At 43.2% G+C, this 20,541-nt stretch overlaps 1 protein-coding gene across 5 annotated transcripts in view; it reads left to right on the top strand.

The window, feature by feature from the left end:
• ITGA11 (integrin subunit alpha 11) overlaps window positions 1-20,541 on the top strand; it is a 100,470-nt gene that overhangs the window by 30,429 nt on the left and 49,500 nt on the right. For 3 of the 5 annotated variants that reach the window (XM_083184388.1, XM_083184389.1, XM_083184387.1), the window contains exons 3-10: window positions 13,211-13,320; window positions 14,632-14,723; window positions 14,982-15,096; window positions 15,422-15,549; window positions 15,620-15,768; window positions 16,231-16,375; window positions 18,697-18,865; window positions 20,310-20,380. In XM_083184388.1, the coding sequence (XP_083040514.1) occupies window positions 13,211-13,320; window positions 14,632-14,723; window positions 14,982-15,096; window positions 15,422-15,549; window positions 15,620-15,768; window positions 16,231-16,375; window positions 18,697-18,865; window positions 20,310-20,380 (979 nt within the window). Of the gene's footprint in view, window positions 1-13,210; window positions 13,321-14,578; window positions 14,724-14,981; window positions 15,097-15,421; window positions 15,550-15,619; window positions 15,769-16,230; window positions 16,376-18,696; window positions 18,866-20,309; window positions 20,381-20,541 lie in introns of those variants that run through there. The other 2 variants (XM_083184391.1, XM_083184390.1) reach the window with 2 other exon arrangements.

The raw sequence follows: 20,541 nt of genomic DNA, 5'->3' as shown, positions 1-20,541 counted from the left end.
CCATGCATGTACCGTGAATGCAGCCCATCATGTTGACATTAATTACACACACACACATACACACACCAGTATATTTTGGATTGTGAAAGAAAACCAGAGGAACCCAGGTAAATACAAGTGCTGATTGCTCTGAGGAGCTGTCAGTGTCTGTATAACTCACTTTCTATTCCATTTTTCGACTCTCTGCAATCAGATCTCAACCCCACTGAAGGTACTCTCACCAAAAGGAACTTTGGATCCTTTTGACACTGTTTATCAGCCTCTCTCCTTCTCTCCATTGGCTTCAATTTTTAACTTATATGGAAAATACGGTAAAACCCTGAAAACTCCCAAATGTACTATAGCCAAGTCCCATGGTCTCTGATTTGGAGGGTAACCCTACAGAAACCTATGGGGTTCTCTCCGCACCAATGCTGTAGAGGGATCCGATCAGATCCCTCCCAGCATTCCACACTGCCACTGTGCAGAGGAACTTAAGGGTCACAAACCGAGAAGTCCAGGGACCAGTGACCGTCACCACGTCTAGCTATTTGCAGGAGAGCTGTCCTTTGTGCTACATAGTATCATTGCGATAAGTAGCAGATGTACCACAAATGGTCAGTATATCCTGCCCTTAGTGTCTCTACCTCTGAAATATGCTCAGCTCCACTCCCTCTATCTTTTGGGGTCCTCCCAAACTCTATTCTTCACCATCTTTTTTAAATCACGACTACCACCTCTGAAATCTACCGCTTTTCTCCTACCTCTTCCCATATGAACTACCTTGTGTAACCAGCTGTCTCTCTGCTATATCCCACAGGCATGTCCAAACTATGGCCCTTCAGCTGTTGTGAAACTACACATCCCAGCATGCCTTGCAATAGTTCTAACATTCTCTATTAGCAAAACTGTGGCAAGGCATGATGGGGTTTGTAGTTTCACAACACCTGGAGGGCCGTAGTTTGGACATGCATGTCCTGACGTTATCTAGAGCTCAACTTGTCCGTCTTCCCCCTTTCAGAGGCACCACCTAATGTCCCCTACTGGGATAAAGGGGAAATACTATGGACCATTTAGATGTGATCAAAATGCTGTTTGTTTATTTTGATTGTATATAGCGATGAATATTACTTTCTTCTGGTATAAAATAAAATAATTGATGCAGCAGTTTTCTTTTCCCAGCTGTCATGAGCACATGGAAGACATACAATGCGTATGATGAATGGAATTCTATCATTTAATCATTGGTTAAATTTTAATATGTGCAAGAATCCGTAATGTCCCCTCTAGACTGCTGATGGGGACGGTTTGTGTATGATGAGTACGGATGCAGAGATATTATCACTGTTATGTAAGAAGTTTTATTGCGTCCAGCTTTTAGAATAATGCGAGGTGAACCCAAGGGAAGTTTCTCATTAAATGGAAGGCTTATGGAATAAGTACATGTGATGCATAACTTTCCTAGATCAGAAGGCGTCAACACGTTTGTGAAGTGCCAGCTCTGCACTGACTTCAGGACACAGTGATGTAAGCTTCATTCTTTGTATACAACAGCTTGGCGGCAGCCTGCGTGCGGGGAGAGGAGAAACGACTATTCCATTGATGTTGTGCAGTTCTGGCCCAGACACCACATTTAGGAAACTAAAGTGAAGATTGAGACAGGGAGAAGATGTGTTTTTCCTACTGGGGAAAGCCTGGGTTTTGTCTTATTACTGACATGATGAGAAGCATGAACTGGTGACTCTTCACCCTGTCTCCAACATTGGGTCACAAGCCATAGCTTCTTCCCTATATATCTGGTATTTGTGTGAAATGCAGAGCCTGGAAATTCACATGTAGTGCTCTGGCCGTAGTTGCCAAGAAATTTGGTCACATTCAAAACTGTATGTAGACAAAAAACAAACGCTACTCTGTACTCTTCGGGTGACTATGTTTAGAGGGTCTCTTGGAGATTTTCTAGGGGTTTTTTGGGCATACTTGCCTACTTTAGAAAATTAGTTTCAGGGAGATTATAGTTGGTAATAAAATTTTGCAAAGTGCTCCATTGAGCAGTCCATTGTGTCATTGCTCCACCCAAAGGGCGTGTCTAGTTCCATATATGGAGAGATTGTGAAAAGAGATTGTGAACGTGGCACCTAAAAGCCTGGGTGTGCACTGCTACATCTGAGAGGGATCTTTTATAATAACTTATATCCAACTGTAGATGAGCCCCAAAGCAGTTAGTAAGATATACTGTACTTGATAAAGTTCTGGAAAATAGCGTTGATGATTCAATGTAAATGTATCTATAGGTGCCCATACACGGTCCATTCGCGGCGGGTCCGTTTTGTACTTTGAGATGCGCGCTCCCGCGGCATCTCATTGTACAGTACAAAAAGTATGTGCTGCGCATACTTTTTGTACTTGCTTTTCATCGCATCGCATGCACAATGCATGCACAAGGCATGCGATGTGATGCGTGCTATATAAGTACAAAACGGATCCGATAAACCGTGTATGGGGACCTTATCTCTCATTCCTTTTTTCCCCCAAAATGTAACAGTGTATTGTTGGCTAGGTGAAATGAGGGAGATTGCTAGACTAATGAGGGAGAGAGGGAGATTTCTGTTATTTCAGGGAGTCTCCTGCAGAATGCAGGAGGGTAAGCTACTATGTTTTTGGGTAGGTTGGTGGATATGGCAAATGATTTAATTAGACACAAATAAGTAATTAAATATAAATTGTAGACAGTAGGAAAACCTCCTAAACTTCCACACACTGGATCTGATTCAGATTTGTAAGTAATGCAAAAAAAAAAAATCAAGTAACTTTGAAATACATTTACTAAAGCTTCTAAAAATGAAAAGACATGATGTTGCCCTTAGCAACCAATTTTGTCTATCATTATTGCATCCTAGAAAATATAGATAGACAGAATATGATTGGTTGCTATGGGCAACATCACCTCTATTTGTTTTTTGAAGTGTTAGTGAATTTCCCCCTTTGTGTTTGTTACCATACACGGGGAGCAAATACATTTATATTTTGTCTGTGTAGGGTTCTTAACTGCAACTTAGTTTTCAGTTTAAAACACACTCCACCCAAATCTAAATTTCTTCTTCCTCCTCTTTGAGTTAGCACGGAGGGACGATGTTGCGCATCTGCGCATGTGCAGACGCAGGGTGCGTGCATTCTGTTTGCCGGGTGCACACACCCTACACGGCAGGTGGGGGGCGGAGAAGGGCAGGGGGAGGGGCGCTCACATCACCGGATGTCAGCTGTCCGCCCTGTCCTAGCACAGTGTGCCCGCAGTTTAGAGATACCATATAGGTGTCTCTGAACTGCGAGTGCTCGAGAAATCATTCGCTGAGCTTCTCCCATAGAGGAGAAAACAGATGTAGTAAAGTATGCTTAATCTCTCTCCACTTTATCATTTTCAAAGGCTAAGTACATTTCCCCAAATATATATTTGCACATCTGTTAAGCCACCTGCCAGTCACTGACCACGGACATACAATACATGCCAGACACCATGGAATGCATGTGCTAAGGGACATTTTAGGAATTTGGATGAGGGCACAGTCACAAAAATGGAAAAATTACAAGGAAATCGTCACCTTTGTGTCACCTACTGTGTGTACACAATATAATACAGAATGCATTTCTCAGGTTGTCCCATTTGATTTTATCAGTTTGCCTTATTTACATTGCATAATGCTTACCTTACTAATTGTCTTTCTGTTGTATTCTTAATAGAAAATACAGTATATTAAACCTTTACAGAGTGGAAATGTGGGCAAGCTGCCCATAGCAACGAATCAGCATTAGTTAGCATTTACCCATTACAGTGCATTCTATGAAATAGTAGGAGCTGCTTGGTTGCTATGGGCAATGTCTCCATTTGTCCATTTCTCCACTTCTAAAAGGTTAAATTCATCTCCTCATGTGCCAGATCTACCAAGCTTGAAAAGCGTGAGTGTGATAAACCACCTGCCAATCAGCTCCCACCTGCCATGTCACAGGCTGTATTTGGAAAATGACAGATAGGAGCTGATTGGTTGGTGGTTTATCACCTTTCATTTTATCACTTTTCAAGGCTTAGTACATCTGGCCCCCATGTCAAATAAAAATCATTGTGTGCCATCAGATGTAAGCATAATGTCATATAGGCTGTAGGACTCTCGCATAAGATTTTCACAAGTCCGTCCCGTTGCTGGGTTACACTTCTGCTGCAGCTTATTTTTTCCTGGCCTTGCTCCCTTTGCCCAGATGTTAGAAGGTTCCTCCTTTATGTCTACTCTTCGGAATGTCCCCATCAGCAGCGTGGCCACATGTGCACAGCAATAGATGTTGGCTGTGTGTGGGGAGGCAGCAAGGATTCATAAAGGCTACTGATTATAGCCATGAGTAGATCTGTGTGTTTATTTAGGTACAAAAATATACTTGTGTGATACAGTGTATGCTTGTGTCGTTTCTCTGGGATAATTTTTTTAGCTATGGTCCCCTTGCCCAATGAGACAATGCACACCCTCCCTGTACATCTGGTTTTGCTGAGTAGTTTTTGGCTGCTGCCTCAGTCTCATGGATGGAATCCCAAAGCTGCTTTGTCTACTGAGAATGAACCCAAAACCTATAAAATAAAATTACATCTTGCACACTCCTAAACTGCAACTGTGCATCTGCAGTGAGAGGCTGGGTTATGGATTATTCTAGTACTTTGTAGTCAGCAGGCTTTGCCTTGGCTGTTTGCTGTTATTCTCTACCATACTCCACAGGTGTCCGCAGGCCATTGGTAAAAGGAGTGCGATAACACCCTCACTGGACATAGGTCTAGATTTATCAAAGCTTTGATAGAGATAAAGTGGTGTAAGGTAAAGTACAAATCAATCAGGTTGAGTACATTTTCAAACAGACAGCATCATGGCAGTTAGCAGCTGATTGGCTCGTACTTTATCTCTCTGCTGAACACAGACCAATCAAACTTCCCCTCCTTCCCTCAAGAACATGGACCACTAACCCCAGTACCCACTGACATAGCACAGTCACACCCACAGACATAGAACAATCATCCTTCATGGACATAGACTACTCACTTTTTGCCATTGTGCAAACCCCTGGTTCCAAATTGATGTCTGCTGCTTAACTGCTTCTCACTCATGGCGGAGACGAGCAGGGAGACGCTGCTCAGCCACTGTGATACTGGGACGTGCGTGCGCGTGAGACGCACGCACGTCCCAGTCTCTATCGCCGGCGCTGGCCAGTGCAAGGGATCTGTCAAGCGCTGCCCAAAGATAAAGCCGGCTCCATCTGTACATTAAAAAACATTCATGTTAACTTTTGGACACATCTACATTATTGAGAAAACTGCCTGTATTACCAGTATTGGATGACGATGTGTGTCTCTTTACCATCGATGTACAGAGTTTATGCACTGCGATACCACATGACTTAGGATTGTGTTCAATTAGAAGATTTCTTAATGGTCCTATTAACTATGACGGTATCGATGTTGAACTGATTATTGAACTTTTGAAATTAGTTTTGCCAAAAAAAAATCTCTACCATGACAGTTTTCTGCAACTAGTGGGCGTGGCAATGGGGGTGGCAGTGGCCCCCTCATTTACCAACGTCTTTATTTTTTAAATGGAAGAAGAGATATTTTTTTCTGATAAGTCTATCTCTGATCGTATTATTTTATTCCTACGCTATATAGACGATCTATTTATTGTCTGGAGGGGACCAGCACAGGACCGGAGCGAGTTAATTGATAGACATAATCTGACTACAAGTCCCATCAAATTTACGTACACTACTAGTACTAATGAAGTAAACTTTCTCGATGTTTGTATATCATTGAATAATGGTCTAATTTCTACTCGGATGTTTTCCAAATCTTCCGATAGGAATAATCTATTACATAGAACAAGCTGTCACCCGCAGCCATCCATCCTCAGTGTAACTCATTCCTAACTGTTAAGGGTGCGTAGGATTAATTCCGATGACCAACAAGCTGACAGTCAGATGGATACTATGATAGATAAATTCCTCGAGTGCGGCTATAATCGACCTGACCTTTTAAAAACTAACCAGAGAGTGTTAGCTCTAGACAGGGCTGAACTGCTTAAAGAAAAGTCTAATGTAGATAGTGGAGCCCCGATGATACCGTGGGGCTCCACTTTACTGGATGACGATGTGTGTCTCTTTACCATCGATGTACAGAGTTTATACACTGCGATACCACATGACTTAGGATTGCGTTCAATTAGAAGATTTCTTAATGGTCCTATTAACTATGACGGTATCGATGGTGAACTGATTATTGAACTTTTGAAATTAGTTTTGACAAAAAAAATGTCTCTACCGTGACAGTTTTTTTTTCTGCAACTAGTGGGCGTGGCCATGGGGGCGGCGGTGGCCCCCTCATTTGCCAACGTCTTTATGTTTGAAATGGAAGAAGAGATATTTTTTTCTGATAAGTCTATCCCTAATCGTATTATTTTATTCCTACGCTATATAGACAATCTATTTATTGTCTGGAGGGGACCAGCACAGGACCTGAGCGAGTTAATTTATAGACATAATCTGACTACAAGTCCCATCAAATTTACATACACTACTAGTACTAATGAAGTAAACTTTCTCGATGTTTGCATATCATTGAATAATGGTCTAATATCTACTCGGATGTTTTCCAAATCTTCCGATAGGAATAATCTATTACATAGAACAAGCTGTCACCCACAGCCATCCATCTTCAGTCTACCTCATTCCCAACTGTCATTCCGATGACCAACAAGCTAACAGTCAGATGGATACTATGATAGATAAATTCCTCGAGCGCGGCTATAATCGATCTGACCTTTTAAAAACTAATCAGAAAGTGTTAGCTCTAGACAGTGATGAACTGCTTAAAGAAAAATCGAATGTAGATAGTGGAGCCCCAATGATACCGTGGGTTACTACATACACAAATGACAGCCCCACCATTAGTAACATCACAAAAAAATTATGGCTTATGCTGCAAACAGACCCAGATTTAGGTCTGAAATCTACAAAATTGATGCCCTGTTATAGGAGAAATCGCAACTTGCGCGATATGTTGGTAAAAACGTACGACCCTATTGATGCCAATAATGCTAGAAAAGTTCTTGGTTATGTTCGATGTAATTGCACAACTTGCAAGTTTATGATACCCAGTGCCAGTTTCTATCACCCGCAAACTGGCTGTTCAATCCCCATCAGACATACACTGTCATGTAATTTCCGTTTAGATCCTCTATTAAGAAAGCGATCAATGTGGGCAATAGTGACCAGCCTGTGGCGCGTCACTTAGCCGCTCATGCCCACCCTTTAACTACATTAAAATATCGTATGATCGATCATGTGAAGAGAATGTTAGAGGTGGGAATAGGGGCTTGCGGCTGCTTCAATGTGAGGCGAGATGGATCATCCGCTTCAACACATTATCACCTAAATGTCTGAACGAGTCTATTGGTATGAATATATTGCTATAAATGTGTCTGGCTATCTGAATTTGAGTGGCTATTTGAATTAGATGTTTATACTTACAGATATTCACTATGGCTATATTTATATATTAACTCCGTTTGATGACAGTCTATTACCTGATGTATTATTCTATTGCCATTATTTTGACTAATGCGCATGTACAGTAAGATATATATTTGCGTCTTTTTAGCATATGTCACTGCATATTTAGCATATGTATTGTTAGTATGGCTAGTATGTTAACTTAATGGGTTAAATTTACTAAGATGGAAATAAGACTTCACATGCAATGTTGCTATGGGCAACCAATCAGAATCTACTTCTTATTTATTTAACACCCTCTAGAAGATAGTAGACATGATATGATTGGTTGCCCATATCAACATCACATGTGAAGTCGTATTCCCATCTTAGTAAATTTCCCCCAATATGTTTTATGTAATATGTATCTATGCATGATTGCACATTCATTATATTCTCACTGGCGGCTCCGTCCCCAAGCGAGATCATCTTGTATGGGACACCTTTGAAATGATTGCACTGTGAGCGCTCCGTTTGGGGCCTGCACGGTGCCAGACACTTTTGTATTTATATGGCTTTTATTTGCAGTGTTTTCTAAGCCTGATGACGATGCACTAGCATCGAAACGTTGCTGTGGTTTCTATTAAAACCCACTTTCAGTAATTTCATGGTCGGAGTGCTGCTCTTTGTTGGAATATATATATATATATGCATGCATGCGCTGGCCCAAGCCTCCATGGGCTGGCATTTCAGCAGCCCCTGGAGGCTTAATCAGGTTCCCGGGTCTGACACATGCGCAGTATCGTCCCTGGTACTGCGCATGTGCAGAACCTGTTTTGGGGGCTGCCTCACATTTGTGCACAGAGAGACATCCCAGAGGGAGGGATGCCAATGGGACTGCTTTGAGAGAAATCCCATTGGGATATTGGGAGAGACATCCCAATGGGACTGCTGGGAGACATTGGGAGAGACATCCCAATGGGACTGCTTTGAGTGACTGGCAGGTCGGACTTCCACTGCCAGTCACTCAAAGCAGTGCAGTCTCACAGACTGCATAGAGACGGTGGAAGATATTACCTGGGGGGGGGGGGGGCTGCAGCCCATAGGTACAAACCACCACTGAGTAATAACTTAATACAATGGTTCCCAATCTGTGTGCCTAGGCACCCCGGGTTGCCTTGTGACACTTTCAGGGGTGCCTCAGGTTGGAGGCCTAGGTCCAACTCAAATAATTGATGGTCAAATCAATTGGCAAACTAGTGTTTGTGGCTCCTAATCATAAAATATGTGGACGACCAGATGGCAATCTTGTCACTCAGCACATAGCTGTTTCTAAAGGTGCCCATACACTAGTAAGATTTATCTTCAGATCTGGCTGGTTGGAACAAAAACATGGTTATGGATGAGTGACAGTTTGTCAGTTCTCCAGCATTTCCAAGCAAATGGTCAACTGTCATTTGCTTTCATCCATAACCATGTTTTTGTTCCAACCAGACAGATCTGAAGATAAATCTGCGTGTGTATGGCCACCTTTAGAATGACATACAAGCAAAATACTTCAATTAATATTGTTTTCTGAACTTCCCCATGGTTACCTACCCTCCTGCATTCTGCAGGAGACTCCCTGAAATAACAGCAATCTCCCCCTCTCTCCCTCATTAGTCTAGTAATCTCCCTCATTACACCTAGCCCGCATTACACTGTTACATTTTTGGGGGAAAAAAGGAATGGGAGATAGATACATTTACATTGAGTCATCAGCGCCATTTCCCAGCACTTTAGCAAGTATAGTATATCTTACTAACTGCTTTAGGGCTCATCTACATTTGGATATTTTCTTTTAAAAGATTCCTCTCAGATGTAGCAGTACACACCCACGCTTCTACTTGCCACGTTCACAATCTCCACTGGCGGTTTTTACATATAAGCTGCAGGGCTGCAGCCCCCCCCCCCAGGTAAAATCTGCCACTGTAGTGAAGCCAAATGCAGTCTGTGAGACTGCACTGGCTTCACTGTGAGTGGCACTGACTTCCTATTGGAAGTCTGACCTGCCAGTTACCCAAGGCAGCCCCATTGGGAGGAGTTTGCTCCCTCTGGGATGCCTCAATGGGCTGCTGCATGGCAGCCCATAAAATCCAGGGTCTGCACATGTGCATTACCTACGGCAGTACTGTCCATGTTCTGGTCCCTATATTGTACAGGCTCCGGGACTGTGATTTCACTTCTAGGGCTGTTGCCGAAGCAGTCCATAGACGCTGGCTACATGCGCAGTACAGAGGTTGGTACTGGGCATGTGCCAGTCCCGGTGCCTGTCATCATTGTACAAGCACTGGGAACAATGCAGCGGGGACCAGGAGGAGCAGCGGTACCATAAGGTAGGAGCCACCACTGACAATCTCTATTCACAATCTCCATATACTGTATACGGAATTAGAGACGCCCTTTGGGTGGTGCATGACACACCCACTCAATAGGGCACCGTGCAAAATTCTACTACCAACTGTAATCTCCCTGAAACTAGTTTTCAAATGTAGGCAAGTATGAATTTCCCCCCAATTATTTTTTTTTGCATAGGATTGCCTTGGAAAAAATTCTAATTCTCTAAGGCACCATGGCTCACCAAAGGTTGGGAACTACTGGCTTAATAATATCCAGGGTAAATAGTGTCCAGAACTAAATAAACAGTTTTTGAAGGCGGCGGTAGAGAAAATCTGTACAAATGTGAGACAGATTGGATTTATGGGTTAAATATGGGCTCTCTGCGGTGACTCTGTTATTGTAGTATCTATGGTATTACGAAATAATAATTATGTGATTAAGTGGACACAATCCCACAAAAAGCTTTTATTTCCTATGAGCATGCCTAGTTCTATCTGCCGCAGTTCTTGCAGCCATAGCTGTAATCTTCTAGACATTTGTTTTGAAAAACAAGGGCACATATCAACTAGACCGATTGTATCAAATGACATATTTACAGATTATTATACAACTTGTGACTGTGAGTGATATAGGGCCAGATGCACTAAGCTTCAAAAGTGATAAAATGGAGATTGATGAACAGCCAGCCAATCAGCTCCTACCTGCCATGTCACAGACTGTGTTTAAAAATATCGGGCAGGAGCTGATTGGTTGGTTGCTTATCACTCTCCATTTTATCACTTTTGAAGCTTAAGGCCTCTTGCTCATAGTGATAAATAAGAGAAAATATGTCTCCAAACCCCCATGGTCCCTCTGGCTAGTTAGCAGCTGTGTTCTGGTTATGATACAGACTGTAGTTATTGTGGACTAGTGGCGGCGAGTCTCACGTCACTACATATGGCAGGAGGTAGAGTGAAGGGAAATTTCCATTGATGGCAGCCAGGTCCGAATAATGAGACTGGCAGCTTGTTTTATTAAAGGATCTGTAGATGCAGACGTTACACCTGCAGGCACAGAATAGCATAGAAGGTTTCATTACATTTTTGTTTTAATGTTTTTTATGTTACTCTGTAGTCTTTACACACCTGTATTCTATAAAGATCATTTTCTAGCAAACGCAATCTGCTATAACAAACAGCAGCAGAACCGATTTGCTATATTTTTGTGCTTTTAAGATGTTAATAATAAATGTTTTCAGAATATTAGAAATAGGGATAAGAGAGTCACTGGCGCCAGTTCTATCATTGCATCCTACAATTTTAATTGTGCTATCAAAATGATAGAAAATGGCGTGATCTCGTTGTTAGTCGTTACATGCATTAGAATAGGTCAGCGGTTCTCAAACTGTGGGTCCAGAACCCAAAGTAGATCCCGACCATCTCAGCATGGGGTGGCAACTCCATGCTGCTGACCAGCGGCTAATGGCTCCTCGTATCTCTCAGCGAATTATTCAAGGAGTCTGAGAGAATGGTATGTTAACTCTGACGCGTCGCATCACTGGCTTGGGGATCCGAGGAGTTATCAGGTAACCCCCAGTGTCCCACCACCTCTCCTGCCTAGCCCGAACCATTATCCCAATGCTATTTTTTAGCAGGATCGTCTTGCATGTGGGCCCATTATGTCACACTAAAGCTGTCTAGGAGAGTTTTGGTGTTTAAGTCATGTCCAACCAGTTGCATGTGGTTAATCACAGTGATAATGAGTATAACACAATGCATATCATTAGCCAAGGCCAGGCTGGCTATCTGGAAATTCTGGCAAATGCCAATAGAGCTGATGGTCTGATGGGTAGGACCAGCCAACTGGACTGGAATGCAATAGGAATTAATGCCATGGCCGATTGTTAGCCTCATTCCATCCCTGACATTAACTTAATTAAAGAATACAGACAACCAGAAGAAAAACTAGCAACTGAAGGCATACATAATGGCTCCATGTGTCTCCATTGTTCTACACTGTTATTTCTCATACACCGGCAACCACTAATGTATACCTAACCTTTCTGGGGAAAGAGGGTTTTTTTGTCTCTTGTGCATCAATCCCAAATATGGCCAATTTGTCCACATATACTGTAGTAGTAGTAGCAGGAATCAGGGCTGGACTGGCCATCTGGCTCTTCTGGCAAATGCCAGAAGGGCAGATGGCCTTGTGGGCCAATTTTGTGTAGCCGCTGCTATGCCCCGGGCAGTGAGAGCAGTCAGATTAGGGAGAGAGGAGCCGGGCTGTGATCATAGGAGCGGGGCAGAGGAAGATGAGAAGGGGGAGGTGGGAGGCACCACAGGTCACCGAGTCACTGTTTGGTGATAACTGCGGCTCTCCTCTGTCCCGCTGCAGCGCAGTTCCGGTGTACAGCTGAGAGCAGCTGTGCACCTGAACTAACGCGCAATGCCTGTGAGTAACCCGGGGAATACGGCAGCAAGGAAGTGACTGCTCTGCCCCTGACTCATTCGCTGCCAGCTGCGTTCGTTGTGATACATCATGGCACAGGGCTGAGGAGTGAGGAGGGCAGCGGAGAGCCAGTTAGACAGGCATTTGTTTATGAGGTGATTTCCATCTCTATTTGTATTAAATGAATACATCGGGACATGTATCTGTTAAAGAAAATATTAGTTTAGTAGAAAAAAGTGTAATGTAGCAGCAGGTGGGTTGTTTAAATAATATATGGGTGACATGTATATAATAATGCCTGTGTGACATCATATATATAATAATATATGGGTAACATCATGTATATCATAATGCCTGGGTGACAGCATGTATATACAGTAATAATGGAATGTGTAATGGGCATTATAGTGTGTGTCAATGCCAAAATGTGTAATGGGCATAATGTAATTGGGCCTGTGTGGCCACAGCAGATGGGCCTGTGTGGTAAAAATGCTAGGGCCGATGTTTGGTCCCAGTCCGGCCCTGCCAGGAATAATATTTTGTTAGTATAAATGAAAAAGGGGGAGATGCAATAAAATGTGTGGGTGCATCCCGCCACCATTCGCGGAATATCGCGTTGTTAATAATCTCATATGCACTAGCATACAGGCTTCTATAGGGTATAACGCCAGCTTTTGTATTGGGAAATGCATTTTCCCTTTAGTGCATCTCATGCCTTAAAATATCAAGTTCATGTGAGGTCACAAATACAGTAATACTTTATCATACTCTTCATTCTGTGATCTACTGTAAGTAGATTTTGTTTTCTAGATACTGTATGTTTAATTAGGCAAGAAGCATCTACTACACAGCACTGTGCATGTTTGTCCAGCTTATGTGTTACATCCATCACAACATGTTGTATCACTTTATTCAGGCTGGTGGTGGGGGCCCCCTTTGATCAGAATGGAGCTCAGAAGACTGGGGACATATACCGATGTTCGATCACCAATGATACCACTAATGACTGCAGCAAACTTGGAATTGGTAGGTGACAGGACCCACCCAGCTCACACGCCATCATATTTACATGCTTTGTGTATGGATCACAGATGAATAGTGCACTTGTAGATAACATTGGTAGTATAACATGGTAAGTGACATAGCATTCAATGAGGAGCCTCAGCTAATGTCTAGTCCAGGGGTGGCCAATCCTCAAGATCTACCAACAGTTCATGTTTTGCATGCCACCTATCTATGTGTAGAGTGTGTCAGTTAGGAATAAATGCAGTACATCGTTAAAGATGTGATGGCTATTAATGACTCCACCTGTGCACCAGCTCGGAGGACTGGAAAACGTGAAATCCAACCAGAATCCAAGTTTAAATTATTTTGCACAGTATTTGAAAGACAAATGATGATTGGGCGCTTTCGGCATCTACTGCACTTTATCTCTCTCCAAGTATTGATACATTTCCCCTATAGACTATTGTCATTTTTGACCACTTTTTACAGAGCCAATAAAGCTTTGAAGACAAGTCAGTTTGTAAACAGTATTGGGTGACTTAGCATTTCCAGTTGTGGCTGAGGTGTATAACTGGGTAGTAACAGTTCCACAAGAATACAAAATAAGAAATGTATTCTGGTAACGGAGTAGTCACATTCAATAAGTTTAGCAAGGACATGTCAAGGGCATGTTGACAGAATTGTGAGGTATGTAAGTTGTGCATATGCGAAGTTAAAACTGTTTTCAGATCTCTTACACCAAATATAAGGCTAGTGTAATTCCACACTTGTATCAAGCATATGGCTAGAGGTAGATGCATACAACAGGGCCATAATGATGTCAGCCCTGCCTTTTCTGTTATATGTGAGCAGGGGAGCCGAGAGAGGGGGGGAGCGGCTACTAATTACCCGGGCCCACACTTGCTGAAGGGGCCCCGCAGGGGCCCTGGTCTGACCCCTCCCTTCCCCCTCCATCCCTCCCGGGTAGCAACAGTAGCACACACTTCTACAGCATGTGCTGTGCTGACAGCAGGCTCAGCATGAGTGTCTCACTGACAGCGTGAGAGGTCATGCTGAGCCTGCAGTCAGCACAGCACATGCTGTAGGTCTGTGCTACTTCTGAGATTACAGTTTTTAGAGTTTTCTTTCACCCTCCTCAAAATTTTACCGGGGCCCGGCATTCCTCTCGGCTGCCCTGCATGTGAGTGACAACTTGTAGATATGACTGCTTGTTAGACTCGGGTTTATGTGGTAGTTTGGCTGTCTCTAAGATCTCTATGGTAATTCAGAGGTTTCTCAGGTCTCTATGGAGGTCTCAGAGGTCTGTGTCTCTGGTAACTGGAGGTCTCTCAGGCAGGGTGACGCTGTCCAACATCTCGGAGCGAAAGGATAACATGCGCTTGGGAATGAGCTTAGTCACAAATCCCAAAGATAACAGCTTTGTGGTAAGGTTATATTATATTCTGAGCTTGCCTTATTCTCCTTTGTCATTTATCGGACTTAGATCTTCCCTTGTCTTCTAAAACCATCCTTGCAGCATGACCTGTCCCATGTTCTGGGCTTTGTCTGTGTCTTATCTTCAGTTACCTTCAGTGAATCCTGCCTGGTCTCTCTGGTCTGTCTTTCTGCCTCATTAATCACTTTTAACCTTATCCAACGTAGAATGTTTTTTAATTGTTATATTGTTATATTTCGTGTTTCAGGCATGCAGTCCACTCTGGTCTCACGAATGTGGAAGCTCTTATTATACCACTGGAATGTGCTCCCGGGTCAATGCTAACTTCAGGTTCTCCAGAATTGTGGCTCCTGCTCTGCAAAGTAAGCCGACTTCAACCTGAATTTCACCATTTATAATCCACTATGCAGTATAGTTGGCGGTGTGACTTTCACAAACACTAACAGTTGGGCTCAGAAATCTCAGTGTCACCATGATATGGACAGAAATAATACTGTGGTTTCTTGGAGGTACAGAGAAGATATCAATCTCAAACAAAAACTAAAACCAGCCCATTACAGGCTAGGGTTAAACACAGAGGGTATAAGATCTTGTAGACAGCACTCATAGGTGAATATTGTATTTTAGTTTAGTTAGAAGATTGTGTAGAGCCTACAAGCAACTAAAATATATATGCCCCTTCTTCAGAATGTCCAACTTTCATGGATATCGTTATTGTGCTGGATGGGTCCAACAGTATCTACCCTTGGGTGGAGGTACAGAGTTTCCTCATCAGCATCCTGCAGAAATTCTATATTGCACCGGGTCAGATTCAGGTAACGCAGTAAAACATGAGCTGTAGTGCTCTGTAACCTCCGTGAGTGCCCTAACTGCTCTTTGTGATAGGTTGGGGTATTGCAGTATGGTGAGGAGGTCGTCCATGAATTCTTCTTAAATGACTTTCGTTCAGTAAAGGATGTGGTGGAGGCTGCAAAGCGTATTGAGCAGAGAGGAGGCACAGAGACCCGCACTGCACTGGGTATCGAGAAAGCCACGTAAGGAGACATGAAACTGTTATGTACACAGAGACATAGGGGTCAATTCATGAAGCAGTGAGAAGTGAGCTAGTGGAGAAGTTTCTTATGCCAACCAATTAGCTGCCACATATTGGGCCAGATCTACTAAGCTTGAAAAGTGATCAAACGAAGAGTGATAAAATACCAGCCAATCAAGCCCCTAACTCTCAAATGACAGCTGGGAGCTGGTTGGTTGGTGTATCGCTCTCCATTTTATCACTTTACATGGCTTAGTACGTTTTGCCGATAATTTGATAGAATGCACTTTATCAATGGTATTTCAAAGCTGATTGGTTGCCATGAGTGAATTCTCCCACAGGCTCACTTCTCCATTCTTTTCACTGCTTTTTGTATAGACCCCCATAATACCCATTTATATCTGTATATCTATAGGGTTATATGTGGCTGTTGGAATGCATTAATGTTTATATCCCTGTGCAGGACTGAGGCATTCCAGCATGGTGGAAGGAAGGGAGCCAAGAAAGTGATGATTGTTATTACAGACGGTGAATCCCACGACAGCCCTGACCTGGACAGAGTGATAGAGAGCAGTGAAAGGGAAAACATAACCCGCTATGCAGTGGCAGTAAGTAGCTCTCTAGAGTCGGAGACACAACCGATGCATCCTTCAGGACACGGAAATCTATTTGGCAGCACACAAGCGGGTCTATTGTGACATATACTTCATTTACAGATCCGTTCTCCAAAATCACATTTTAGGATGCATTGCTTCAACTTTGTCTTCACAACCATTGGGGTACCTGTGCAAAATGAGAAAAGTTTTATGCTCATATATGAAAAGAGCCTACTCTCCTGATTCATTGCGCCTACACCAGTGAAATGCGGTGAGGTGAATAGTTAGAGGGGGGTTATATATGAGAGGGTCACTGGGTTGGATGGTAAGGGAGGATGGAATTGAGAGTGAGGAACACTAAGCTGGATAAAGGGGACACTGGGTTGAATGGAGAGCTGATGGTGGTGAGGTCGTGCAGTGAAATGGGCCAGTTAGGAAGGAATGAGAAATAAGATAAATTTGCCCATAATAAGACCACTAGTACAAAATCTATGAAAGGATTAAAAGTCATATTGGAAGAAAATACGTGGAAATGGGTACAGTATATTGTTGATTAAATTTTTCCCAGAAAGAGAAGAACGAGCCACAAGTTAATGCTTTGGCCGGAGGGGCTTGTATAATAAGTCTCCCCCCGGCTGAGGCTTTAGCCTGCTTGCTGTTTGAGCCCGGTGCTGGTTGCTGAAATACGGGGTATTTTGGGAACCAGGACCGGGCCATGAGCCTGGTGCTGGTTATAGAAATACACTGATCCGTGCTGGCTTCAGCCATATACAGTATGGCCGGTAATTGTGCCAAAAATACACTTGAAAAATACTCCTTATTTTCCAGGCATATTTTCAGATTAATTTCTGGCCATATATATATATATATATATATATATATATATATATATATATATAGCATTCAGCCTGATAGTACATTTGGATTCACCATTCAAATGAATAGTGAAATCTATTTGCATTCTTATATCCAGGGCCGGCGCTACCCACTCAGCAGCTCCTGCAAAGCAGGGAGGCGCCATGCTGAAAAGGCGCTGTCTCCCTCCCTGCTCTGCTAAAGCTGCCTCAGCCCTCACTGTCACTGCCTCCTGCACACTGCCCACAGTGCCTGTCTGACAGCCGGCAGCAGTATGGAGAGGCTGAGCAGCTCCCTGCACCGTGCACACACTGTCCTCCTCCTGCGACCTGCCCCCTCTTCCTCACGACACTTGCTCTGAGGCATGCAGCGATGTCTGTGAATGCCTGGATGACATGTCATGTCCGGATCCGCCCCCTACCCATTGCTCCCTGCGCCTGTCAGCTGTCAATCAAATGACAAACAGGCAGCAACGCCGCCTCCCCTTCCTTCCCTCTTCTCAGTGTGCTGTGCCAGTGCCGCTGCCAGTCCTCAACACTCCGCCCCCTCTATCTCCTCCCCTCTTCTTCCATCTCCTCCTTCTCTCCCCTCCTTTCCCCCTCAGTCACTAGTGCTGCACATACTTTTTGTACTGCTTTTGGATCGCATTGCACACACATTGCATGCATGCCGTGCGATGTGATCTAGCCCAACACGTATGCGATTCTCGCAGCGTGTATGGGCACCTTTAGTGCCTGCAACATTTTGCGGACACTGAGATGGTGTATGCATACATGTACATGCACCCGAGATCCTACATAGGATCGCATGTTGCATACACTCCCACAATCGAGCTGCAGCTTGTTGCAATGGCAATGTGAAAGGGCACAAAATGTATGGTTTGCAGGAGGGCACCGGACACCCTAGCACCGGCCCTGCTTATATCGAAATACGAATAAATATATGCCTCGTATACAAACAGCCGTATACTGGCCTCCATAAATTCATAAAATATGAATTTACAGCCGTACATGGCGTCGGAAGGCTATGAATACGCACATTAGTAGCCATTCCAGCCTAGTAAATGTCCCCCTTTATGTCTATGATGAGCTGCCTGTGTCCCTATTAAAGCAGCTCATTTTACTATAGTACAGTATGCAGAGTCACCACTTAGTATAGATTTTGTGCCACTTACAGAAAGGTGCCTACCCACACACCACACACTTTATGCCACAGCAATAACTTGTCAGAGTAATACTGAAATGTATGTACAGTGATATTACAAACAATTGGCTATGCATTAGACGGTAATATTAAGTGAACCCTGATATGTTACAAACTGCATTACCCTGTTAGATAGCTACATACAAATAAGATTATTCTGGATGTAACAGGGACATTGATTTGAAAGGAATCTGGTTATGACCAGAAGGTTAATTTAATACTGATGATCACAAGCATAGAGTGGAAGATGACAGTATGCTTTGATTTACTGTCAGGTTCTTGGATATTATAACAGGCGAGGGATTAATCCTAAAGCTTTCCTGAATGAGATCAAATTCATTGCCAGTGACCCTGATGACAAGCACTTCTTCAATGTGACAGATGAGGCCGCTTTAAAGGACATTGTGGATGCACTCGGAGAACGGATTTTCAGTCTAGAAGGAGGTACCGTAATTCTTCCTACTGTAGTAGTGTTGACAAGTTTTCCATTGGTTTTTTTATTTTTTATTTAATATAATGTTGATATTTTCTTTATTGGGATCACAGAAATATGCACAACAATAATACAAATAATTCCAACATTCAACAGGGCAGAGGAAGGTTTTGGAAGTGGGAAGTAGGGACGGAGGCTATAAGTCAGTAGGACTCTGATCTTACTGATCAAGCACTGTGGGCAGCACTTCTGCACTGACACCCCTCCTATTCCACAGGGCTCCATTCACCCCTCCACTTACTGCAGGGCAGGGTGCTTCTCTAAAGCTTCAGGGGTTTTGCTGTATGACTGGAAAGGGTATTACAGACAGTATGGGGCGGGTGTGTTGATATACTATACTATAATATTTTGTTCAGTAGAATTTAATGATGTAAAGATTCTCTGCACCGCACCATTTCCCATCCTACAAATGGAATTCTTTTTTCTAGCACATTTGAGTTTTCTGTCAATGAACAAATTCTGCATGTTTGAGTTGCCCCTCTCCTGGACCGTGCTTTCTAAGAGGACTGTGGTTACTGAAGTAAAAAGCTTCAGACACACTAGTACCTTATGTATGTAATATACACAGTCCTGATATCTTAGCACTCATGATTCACATGTGTCAGGCCGGCCCTAGGCACAGAATACACTGGGGTGCCACCTACAAGCCCCGACTGGCTGTCAATCACCTTGCGGAAGGCCAGCAATGGCCAGCCATCATTGGCTTCATTCGTGGTGGGACCTCGCGCATCCTCACAGCATGCTGTGCGCATGTGAGGTCTATCGATAATCTGCAGGGCTTCAAATTCACAGCCCTGCGAATAGGTCTGAATAGGGCCAATTCTCCAGTTCAAATGGCCCATTGGGGCAGATGTATTAAGCCTGGCGAAGAGATAAACCAGAGATAAAATGGAAGGAGATAACGCACCAGCCAATCAGCTGTGTTTGAAATATAACAGTTGGGAGTTATTTGGCTGGTGCGTTATCTCCTTCCACTTATCTCCAGTTTATCTCTTCACCAAGCTTAATACATCTGCCCCATTGTGTGTTGGTGCTAACATTGCTATTTGAAAACCAGCCCCATTTACTAAACTTTCTTCTATAAGTGGATTTGGGAGGGGGTTTACTGTGATTTGCAGGTGAAAAAAATAGTTTGAACTTAAAGTAACACTTTAAAAAAAACACTAAAAGGAGGGGGGAGCAGGGGCCATGCAGCATGGTCCTCATTAACATTGCGCTCCCTCATCTGTACAGGAAGGCTGATGGAGGCCATCGTTAACAACCATTTTAACATTAACAAATTTATCTTTTAGTAATTGTCTTAATTTCACAGTATCCCATGCAAATGGTTACACAGTCTCCTCTTCAGTACTTCTGCAGATAGTTACTCAAATTATGTTTTCATTTTAATCACAGGAACCAATAAGAATGAAACATCATTTGGGCTGGAAATGTCCCAGGCAGGGTTCTCGTCACATGTGGTGGAGGTGAGTACAGAACCCCCAATTGTGCAGCTTATAAGGCTACAGGCTACAGTGACCAAGCAGTTGCAAAACATTGCTCAAGTTTATGAATATCAATATTTTGTGTGCCTTAGGGGATTATTCTGGTTCACTCTTTCTGACGAAATCCTTCTTAGATAGACAAA

Source organism: Crinia signifera, chromosome 4, assembly GCF_055691185.1.
Source record: "Crinia signifera chromosome 4, ASM5569118v1, whole genome shotgun sequence".
NCBI classification, from domain to species: Eukaryota; Metazoa; Chordata; class Amphibia; order Anura; family Myobatrachidae; genus Crinia; species Crinia signifera.
This window is presented reverse-complemented; position numbering and strand designations above follow the sequence as displayed.